This window comes from Garra rufa, chromosome 1 (assembly GCF_049309525.1).
Source record: "Garra rufa chromosome 1, GarRuf1.0, whole genome shotgun sequence".
NCBI lineage: Eukaryota > Metazoa > Chordata > Actinopteri > Cypriniformes > Cyprinidae > Garra > Garra rufa.
The window spans coordinates 2,877,874-2,888,989 of NC_133361.1; the positions used below are offsets into that span (position 1 = coordinate 2,877,874).

An 11,116-nucleotide genomic window follows, 5' to 3' on the forward strand; every position below is an offset into this window, starting at 1 on the left:
AGCGGAGCTGCGTGAGAGAGAGAGAGAGTTGTCCGGTGAGTCCTCTATTTCGTCTCTATTATTTGCTTTTTGTTATCCTGCATATCTTCATTTGCGTAATTATGTTTGAGTGTAGCAGGAATTTGAGGTAAATGTCAGCTTTACTTATGAATAACTGTGTAATTTTATTTATAACGTGTATTCAGTGAAGAGAGGAGACTTTTATTTGAACAAATGTCCTCCATTCAACCGGCAAAAACAATCGCTGTGTCTAATGATTATTTGATGACGGAGTTGTTTAGGACCAATAGTTTCACAAATGAAGTCTTTCTATGAACTGGGTAGCCTAATTTTTTCTTTAAACTTCTTTTGTAATAATGAACCAGCAAATAATAAGAGACTCTCTATGAACTGGGTACTTTTTTCTTTAAATAAAATTTGTCAAGTCACCTTTATTTATATAGCGCATTTAACAATGCAGATTGTTTCAAAGCAGAATTACAGTATAAAATAGGAAAATAGTGAGTCAATAATACAAAAAGTATGTTAGATAATCGTGTAGTTGATTAAACATTTAATAGTCCAATTTTAAGATCAATCTTTTGTATGGCAATTGTCTACTTTCTGCTCTTACATCAAGTTCATGGTTCTCTCTTTTATTTTTAAACGAGTTTATGAAAATGAAATGTTTTTATTTTTATTTCAGAGTTTATTGATGAAAATGAGGAGAATGGAGAAATGAGTGAAGCTGATGAGAGAAATCATGTCAAAATGAGTCGCTCTCAAACCAAACACAAAGATTTAAAGAAAAGCAGAGCCAAGAAATCTGTCACCTGCACTCAGTGTGGAAAGAGTTTGACATACAAACAAAACCTTAAGATTCACATGAGAGTTCACACTGGAGAGAAACCGTTTACTTGTGATCAGTGCGGGAAGAGTTTCTCACAATCATCACATCTTAAGGTCCACATGAACATCCACACTAGAGAGAAACTGTACGCATGTGATCAATGTGATAAAACATTTTTGTGGGCTTTAAGCCTGACAAAGCACCTGAGAGTTCATACAAAGGAGAAACCACATTCATGTCATTTGTGTGGAAAGAGTTTTGCACATCTACAACATTTGAAAGCACATCAGAAAAGACATACTGGTGTGAAAGATTACATGTGTTTTGAGTGTGAAAAGACTTTTACTACAGCTGAAAAATTAAAACTGCACCAGAGGATTCACACTGGAGAAAAACCCTACACGTGTTCACACTGCGACCAGAGATTCAGACAGTCAGGAGTCCTGAAAAGACATGAGAGCATCCATACTGGAGAGAAATCTTACACATGCGATCAATGCGGGAAGACTTTTGCACACAAAGTACAACTTAAGAGTCACATGAGCATCCACACTGGAGAGAAACCTTATATATGTTCACACTGCGACAAGAGATTCAGACTCTCAGGAGTCCTGAAAACACATGAGAGGATCCACACTGGAGAGAAACCGTATCACTGCACTGAATGTGGGATCTGTTTCAGACATTTATCTTCTCTACGCAGTCACACAAAAAACATTCACAGTAAGTAGATCATCTTCAGATCTGATGCTGCACACAAAAATGAATCAAGCAATAAAATATCATCTGGATCAATCAAGAGCCATGACAAAGAAACATCATCTAAAGTTTTCACAGTCAATAAAGTTCATCTTCATCTTCAAAACCTGCAGATTTAACTGAGATCAACTCGAAAATGTATCCAAAGTTCCTCTCTAAAGAACAATTTCAAAAAGTTTTATTTTTGTACATGATTTTACTTCATTCATATTATGTTCAGTTGTCTTCGAATGCATCTGTCAATTCACTATTGGTGAATTTTGAACATGCTTTGTAGGATATCATATAATATGTCTTGTCTAGATGTAGACTTGCCATTAAATAAACAAAGTTTATTAACTAAAACTAACAAATAATCTAAGATAAACCACAGATAACTGTTCTCAATAGCTGTATTTCCTCCACCCAATTAAGCTTCTTCTTCGACATTGTTTAGAGGTTGGCAAACCAGTTTTAGGTGCATGAACTATATGAAGTGTATAATTTAATACTGTGAAGTTGCTTTGACACAATCAGAATTGTATAGAGTGCTATATAAATAAAGGTGACTTGACTTGAAGTTCTTCTGTAAGTTGTAATCTTTCGATTAGGGCTGCAACAACGAATCGATAAAAATCGATTACTAAAAGAGTTGGCAACGAATTTCATAATCGATTCGTTGTGTCGCGCGACGCAGAGACATTTGGTTAATTATATATATATAAAAAAAAAAAAAAAAATTAAGCGCAGAGCGGAGTGGACACATTCTATCTCTCTCCCGCACTGATGCCAGCAGAGTTCGGCGCCTCATAAGCTGTGTTTCCATCCAAAAATGCGAATTTAACTTATGCGCAAAAATCTTGTCAAGCACCTCGATCGGCCCCGATGTTCGGCGGAGATTACCTGGTAATGTAAGGCGTTCGAAGATCGAATCTTGCACCTCCGGGTCTGCTAGCACACAGATCGGTGCTGCCCCGATTTATATCTAACATGTTTGATATTTAAGCCTACTTAGGCTAGCCTACTTTCACAGCAGCCAATGCGCGATCGCAAAACAGCTGCTGTTGGATAGTAGAGACGGAGAAAACTACTTCTATAGTTTTTGTAACACTGTCTGTCTGTATAATGTGTCGAAAACATACCACAACCGTAAGGAGAAAGAGGAGCTCTGCTGAGGTGAAATCGTCTCAGTTTTGAATAGGGCTGTGACGGTGGCACGTTGTTTCTTTATATATACACTTCAGTCAGCAAACAAGCAGCCTAAAAACGCTAAAATAAATCAAAGAAATAATATATTTGATTAAGAAAGTAGCCTAAGAATATTAAATAGGCTATTAAACAAACATTCCTTGCAAAAATGTCCGACAGCTCATACATTTTTGGCCGACTGAATTTCCAGTCCGACTGTCTGTCTTTCTCTTTCTCTTCCTCATTACACAGCTGCTGTTTGTAATAGCAAAGTGATTACATTTATTTTCGTTTCTTTAGTTTATAAAGTTAATTTAGAGATATATTTGGAAAACCTTTTGTTTGTTAAATTCAAGTTTTTGTTTTTTAAAGTTATGACCGTCACCTAGCAAACAGCGGCAGACAGATCAATAGCCTGCTCAAGTCATCGCGATTCAAATTAAAATCCATTGATATAAAAATGTGTTAAGAGTTCCACTCGCCGAAGTCGGGCATTGAGAACTTCACAAACTGTGTGCATTGCCTTGCATTTCTCTGCGAGTGGAATGTTTCTGTACACTGTTGGAGACGCAGAGAAAATCAAGTAGGGGTAACTGCAGAGAAACTGTACACATGTGATCAATGTGATAAAACATTTTTGTGTGCTTCAAACCTGAAGACACACCTGAGAGTTCATACAAAGGAGAAACCACATTCATGTCATTTGTGTGGAAAGAGTTTTTCACAGTTACAAAGTTTGAAAGTACATCAGAAAATACACGCTGGTGTGAGAGATTACATGTGCTTTGAGTGTGAGAAGACTTTTACTACAGCTGGACATCTGAAACGGCACCAGAGGATCCACACTGGAGAGAAACCGTATCACTGCACTGAATGTGGGATCTGTTTCAGACATTTATCTTCTCTACGCACTAGTACGCAGTCACACAAAAAACACTCACAGCAAGTAGATCATCTTCAGATCCAGCACTTTCAGATCTGATGCTGCACACAAAAATGAATCATGCAATACACTATCATCTGGATCAATCAAGAGCCATGACAAAGAAACATCATCTAAAGTTTTCACAGTCAATAAAGTTCATCTTCATCTTCAAAACCAGCAGATTCAACTGAGATCAACTCGAAAAAAAGAACAATTTCAAAAAGTTTTATTCTTGTATATGATTTTGCTTCATGATATAAATCATAATGTGTTTTCATATTATGTTCAACTGTCTTATGCATGCGTCAATTGTAGTTTTCTATTTTTAATGAAGGAACGTTGCTTTTTACAAACTGTTCTGCTCAGGAAGCTGAAGACTGTGCTGTGACACTTCAACCATTTTCTTCTCTGTTTTACTTTAAATGATATTTATTATTTCACTTATGATATATTTAGGCAAAGCAGATGCAAGATATACTGTCATGCAGCTTTGCTGCTCATTGCTGCTTTTTTTTTTTTTAGTAATGCATTATCATTTTTGATATTGTATTAATTACTTTTGCCTGCTGGTTGTATTTTTATTTTCTGAATACAGTGAAGTTAGTCGTCGAATGGCCCTCACCACAATCCACTGTCCATGCCATAAAAATATATGCTCAATCTATACTGGGGAATTTTGAACATGCTTTGTAGGATATCACATAATATGTAGATGTTGACTTGCCACTTACTAAACTTACTAAACCAGAGTAAGAGTTTGAGCAAATAACTGTTCTCAATAGCTGCATTTCCTCGACCCAATTAAGCTGCTTCTTCTTCTTTGACATTTTATGGCGTCTGGCAAACCAGCTTTAGCTGCATATACTATATGAAGTATATAATTTAATACTTTGAAGTTGCTTTGACACAATCTGAATCTTGACGTTCTTCTGTAAGTTGTAATCTTTCGATACCATACCTTTTAGATTGTATTACAATATGTTCAACTGTGTAAGAGATGGGTCATCTTGTGCTTTTGTGCGCTCAACGGAGATGAACAACAATGAGGGAGGGAGCTTCAAAGAATATGTCATCTAGTCTCCTGGGAATGTTAGCCTTGGCCTTCAGATAAGCCTGTTCATTATATCTTTATTTTGCTTGGGGTTCAGCATATAACTATCCAGCTTTGTCAATCCTTTTATGCTTTTACTTATTATTGATGATATCATTATTGACTATTATTATCATAATTTGATCGGCTGAATTTTACATCAATAAACAGTTGTATTGCTTGGTTACTATAGTGTACGGACCTCTTGTTGATGTGCACCACACTAAACCATGTTGTAATGTTGAAGATGTGTTTTAATCCTGTTGTAAATAATGATTGAGCAAAGTTTTTTTTTCTCTCTCACTATTTGACCTACCATTTCATTTCCTTCTATTCCTATATGTGCAGTTATCCATACAAAAGAGATTATGGTTTTTGTTTGCATTCTGAACAAACTTTGTACGATGTCTGATAAAATGTCTCGTCTAGTTAAAGATGTAAAACACAGCCTGAACATATGAGGACTTCAGGTATATTATTCAACCCACTGAAGAGCCAATAATAGTGCAATCATTTCTGTAGCATACACTGATAGATGATATTTAGATTCTTGTTTTGTTTTTTATCATTAATAACCTGAAAATAAACTACAGACATTGGGAATAACCACATCACATTTACTTAATCCAATTTAATCCTCATTATTTGCTTTCCATCCAAAACGATTTAGTTTTGACTCTCGTTCCATTAGATTCGATGGAGAGGGTGGGGTTTGTGACCTATACTGATTCCAGCCTCCTGGAGGCGATCAAGACACTCTTTCTTCACTCTCCAGGGCTGGGTTCTCCGAAACCACCTTAACGCAACGTCGTTCTTAAGTTGTACCTTAAGAAGTACCTTATCGTTAATATGTGTTTTCAGAAACCTTCTTTGTTAAGTATACCTTCTGTAAGTCATACGTTCGTAAGGTTGGTCTGGAGCGCTCTTAGCTATACCTTACCGCTGCTGACGGTTCATACCGCTAGTGGGCACCACGCAAAAAGCTTTTTTACATCGCAGTTTAATTACAAATAGAAAACTTTATATGAACATTTAATATAAAATCTGATTTAGTATTAAAATTGCATTTTTTACTTTACTTTAAAATTTTACACATAAAATACTTAAGTTGTTATAGCCTACACCCAGTGTCAAGTCAAGTCACCTTTATTTATATAGCGCTTTTAACAATACAGATTGTGTCAAAGCAACTGCACAGTATTTAAACAGAACAATAGTGTGTAAGTAACGCATTATTGTAAACAACCAATTTTCAGTAAAAGGCAGTTCATCAATGAATTCAGTGATATCATCATCCAGTTCAGTTCAAATAGTATACGATATCGCTGGAAAATGTCCCCAACTAAGCAAGCCAGAGGCGACAGCGGCAAGGAACCAAAACTCCACAGGTGACAGAAATGGAGAAAAACCCTTGGGAGAAACCAGGCTCAGTCGGGTGACCAGTTCTCCTCTGGCCAGTGTATGGAAGTGTTTTCATTAATAAAGTTTCCATGGTTGTTAGCTTTTTTTAATTACTATCTCGAGGCACATCAGCGGGCGAACCATTTGACAGAAAAGGCTATGAGTCTATATAAAGAAAGATGAGTTTACACAAACTTTATAGCTATGGCAGCGAGACAGTGAGTACTTGTTTTAAATCAAAGACGGCGCCGTGCGCGGAGAGTAATAGTGTGTAATGCATACGCCAAAGTCCAATTTTGCATGCATATGATACGCCAATCCTTCCCATTAACTTCAATGGAGAGAGGATGCATACAAATACCACGCATCCTCTTTTATATCATCTATATAAAAGATGATGCGTGGTATTTATACGCATCCTCTCTCCATTGAAGTTAATTGGAAGGATTGGCGTATCATATGCACGCAAAAATGGACTTTGGCTTATGCATTAAACGCTATTGCAAAGTCGTTTTATTCGTCCGCAAAATGATGAGAATAAGTTGAAACACATACACATGTATTTCTGCATGTGCATATTTCAATGAGCCCCGATAAATGCAGTTTGTACTATTTCTAAAACGCTTCTTTATGAAAAAAACAAAACAAAACATTGTTTTCTCAATACTTTACCTATACCGCTGTGAAGGAAAGAGCGCACAATCGATCACCGAGGCATCGATATCAACCGATTCAGCACCTCCACCATGGACAGCACCTGCTAAGGTCACACTTAAGAAGGTTTACCTTAAGCAATATCCTAAGGTATAGTTTGGAGAACACACGTAGGAAAGGTATACCTGTAGTTAAGGTGTACCTTTTGAGTCTTCGTAGCACGCTAAGAGACAACGTTATCGGAGAACGCAGCCTTGAACATTATTTGGAGAAAAACCTGTGACATGACACAACACTGGAGACGAGGCATTCTTCTGCAACAGAGACACCTGAGAAGAGACTAGAGACAGACACAGAGAGAGACTAAATATCTTATTTATTATTATTATTATTATTATTTATTTATTTATTTTTTATTTTTTTTATTTTTTTATTAAATTCATATTTGTATATCCAGATTTTATCCAGATGGGTCTTGAAAAGTTGGTCAAAAAAAAAAAAAAAAAAAAAAAAAAATTTAATCTGATTTTTATTTTAATTTTATTTTTTAAATTTAATTAAAAGGTGGTTTGAAATGCAGCTGTGTCTCAGCACTGGCTGCTTAAATCGGATTGCAAATTACCAGTGGCAGACTGGGAGAAAATTTCAGGCTGGGTAATCTTACACTCATCCAGGCCATCCCATTGCATACTGTAACAGCCATTGGCTTCTTAAATATGAGGCAGAGAGTCTCTAATGGGTGCAATCAGTTTTATTCTTCTGTAACCAGCATAAGCACTGTGAAAACTAGAAGTAAACACACAAATAGCTGGTTAACAAGCCTTTGGCATAACACAAATTTACAAATAAATCCTCACACCTTTTACAGTGCATCATGCAACATTTGTATATATGCCATACAGAATCAGAATGAGCTTTATTGCCAGGTATGTTTACACATACTAGGAATTTGTTTTAGTGACAGCAGCTCCACAGTGCAATAGAGTGACAGTGACAAGACAAGACAGATTATAAAAAAAGAACAATATACAAGTACACAAGACAAAGTGCAAAGTGCAAAATAGCAAAAACACAAAACACAATATACAGAGCAAAAACACAATATACAGAGTATGTCTAACTAGGTACAGGTATATTAGGTGCAAATTTGGATGTAAGTAGGTATTAATACACATTAAATGACCCTTAAATCTATTTAAAACATAAACAATAATTCGAGAGATAACATGAAACCTTCCCGAAACAAGACCAGAAACAAAACAGTCAATGTAGGATATCTTATATCATTAAAGATTTTCCATCTATTAAGCATGGAAACTAAAGGATACACACCTCGCTCCGCTCACCAAGGGTGCAAACTTTAACTTGCTGCTTTCTGAATTAGCTGCTGGCTTTATGGTCTCTGGGCTAAACAGCACACAATGAGGACACAAGATAATACAACTAAAACAGTCACTGAGCTTCTTGGACAAGAGAAATCTGAACAGGTGACACTGTTGATGAGCTATACAGGTTCCTGGGGTCACATGAATGACCTGACTGTGAATAAATGACCTCTAGCGACCTCTAGTGGCCACTTACACATACCTCAGGTCTTTAACGACAGGGACGTCATTTACTACCCTCTTCCTCCTTCATTGTTTTATGTTTGACATCAGCTTTCTTTGTATTCCTCAATCTATTAATAATAAACAATAACAAATTATTTATTATAATTTTTTTGTTGTTGTTTTTTTTTTTGCAAAAGTGTATAGGGTTCTCTGATGATCTGATGACTAAATACATCCAATTCACCTTTATTCCTTGAGGCGGCACTGTTCGATAGACAATAATGACATGATGATTAATCAGTTTGAACGTCTTTATGATTAATCAGTTAATTATAAACATTCCCTGACGAGTTTCAACTTCGTCTCCATCTTCACTGCATCCAACTGAAGCCAAATCCCAAACATCAAGCAAACAACAACAATATCAGGAAAATGCTAAAACAAATACTTTCAAAAGATAAAAAAAACTTTTCCTCTCATGAATCTGGATCTGCTGCTGGAGACTCTCCTGAAACAGAAACATCAAAACACTCAACATGATGTTCAATTAAAGCTCAATATTCTCAATAAACTCTTTTCTTTTTAGGGACATTGACTTTCAGAGACTTGCAGAGGCGTGTAATTACTCTGATCAGGACAAATTTCAGCACTTCACATTGAATGTAACCCGTCATCTGCCAAAAAAACTTACAGCTGATAGCTCTCCATCGTCATTCCTTCAGTCTTCTGCAGTAGTTGATCATCTCGTATCTGGTCATCTTACTTACTCTTTATTATTGAAGCAGTGAGTCTTTCCTCCACATTCAGCCACATTTAAATACTGTAGATATATACCTCATGATCTTTCTGCTCCAGATGTTCATCAGTGCTTTGATCCAGTTCATGTCCACATGTGAAGACAATCACAATGCACTTCTCAACTTCTGAAGATTTTGAATCTTTGTCAAATATTCTCTAAACAAAGCACAACTAAACAGATTAAATGAACATGACTGCCATTAGACTATATTTTTTTTATTTTATTTCAACAGTCACATAATCACAGTCACATAATAACTGAGGAAATGTAAGCATTATATCATCCATCATTATTATATGGTATATATTATATTATATTATATTATCCAGTCATTAGGATAACAGAGGTGGTCAAATGTGGTTTAGGCTGAAATATAAAAAAAATACAATATATCAGAATCCATCTGTAGTAAACATAAACATTTAACTCAGCAACATCTATATGCGTTAATTTTTATGCGATAAAATGACACTAAACATACGCATCGCTTCTCCACATTCTATAAGAACTGAACTACAACATGAACTGATGACAACGATCAGACATGCAACAATAACATTATCGCAATATGACATGTAAATAAATTCATGCACGCACATTTTACTAGTCATTTAAGATATCGGCTAGCAGAGAATGAAACTGAAAGTAAACTGGAACCTCTCCGATAGAACTACCATCAGTGCTCTGTACACACACAAAGTCCTAAGTACCTAGAGAATTATTTAAATTAGCAGGATAGTATCGTGTATCAGGGATCTCACAGGCTGACAATAGGACGATATGAAAATTGACCATAATGCCTCCCCCATAATTATCATCATCACCCCATCTCTTATTCGCCAGCCTTGACCAGGCTCCCGACGGGAATGGGTGTGTAAGAGAGGAGGGGTGCCAAACAACCCGGTCAGGTGGTGTGTGATGAGGCACACTTGAAGTGAATGAAGCCTCATCCCCGCCGCTGCTTAAATGCTGAGCATGCCTCTCCACAGGGGACAGGTCTCTTCCTCGAGAAGAGCAGTGGGGAGAGAACACAACCTTGAGGGACGCCAGTGTTGGTGGTGCGGCTGCTTGATGTGAATTTCCCCAGTCTCACCAGCTGTTCCCTATCGATCAGAAAGCTGGTGATCCATTGACAGATAGGGCTTGGAACAGAAAGCTAGTTTAGTCTGGTCTGTCCAGATGCTGCAGGATGAAGTGCAAGCCAATGTTCACACAGGGAATTAAAAACACAGTGAACCAGCTCTGCTCATACCCACCATTGTGTGTCTGATTCAGTATTTCATCTCAACGCTGGTATATTTTCTGCCGATCTGATTGAGGAAACCATTCATACTCCTGTCTCTTCTGATGCATATTTTTATCCAAGCATTCGTTTTCTGTAGATGACGGTGATCATTGTGTCAATCTGCCCAGATCCAGTTTTTTGTTCTTTCTTTACATTAATCTCATTTTCAGCTGGAGTCTCTCCTGAAACTGCAACAGAAACATCAGATCACTCAACATGATGTTCATTTAAACTGCATTAACAACTTTCTCATATACTTTTATCTGACATGTAGCTGACTTTAGAATAAAAAATAAATAATAAAAAAACATGTAATTAAACATAGCTTCTTTAATGTTATATTAAGGGGATAGTTCACCCAAAAATGAAAATTTTATGATTGTCTGCTTACCTCCAGGGCATCCAATATGTAGGCGTTTTCAGGAGAACACAAACAAAGATTTTTAACTCAACCCGTTGCAGTCTGTTAGTGATTTAATAGCAGTGGGTGAGCACCAGACCTTTCAAAGAAAAAAAAAAAAACCTTCCACAGACAAATCCAAATGACACCCTGCGGTTTGTGACGATACAATGATGTCCTAAGACATGAAACAATAGTTCTTTGCTAGAAACTGAACAGTATTTATATCATTTCTTACCTTTGATACACAGCAAATG

At 36.5% G+C, this 11,116-nt stretch overlaps 2 protein-coding genes across 2 annotated transcripts in view; one reads left to right on the forward strand and one right to left on the reverse strand.

Moving 5' to 3' along the window:
* The first annotated feature begins 687 nt into the window (after window positions 1–687).
* LOC141327485 (uncharacterized) lies at window positions 688–2,122 on the forward strand. The gene has a single exon (XM_073835351.1). The coding sequence runs from the start codon at window positions 718–720 to the stop codon at window positions 1,558–1,560; it is 843 nt and encodes a 280-aa protein (XP_073691452.1). The 5' UTR covers window positions 688–717; the 3' UTR covers window positions 1,561–2,122.
* Window positions 2,123–9,373: 7,251 nt separating this feature from the next.
* LOC141327608 (GTPase IMAP family member 9-like) overlaps window positions 9,374–11,116 on the reverse strand; it is a 7,585-nt gene continuing 5,842 nt past the window's right edge. The window contains exon 3 of the mRNA XM_073835359.1: window positions 9,374–10,647. Within this exon, the coding sequence (XP_073691460.1) occupies window positions 10,532–10,647 (116 nt within the window). The 3' untranslated portion in view covers window positions 9,374–10,531. The remainder of the gene's footprint in view (window positions 10,648–11,116) is intronic.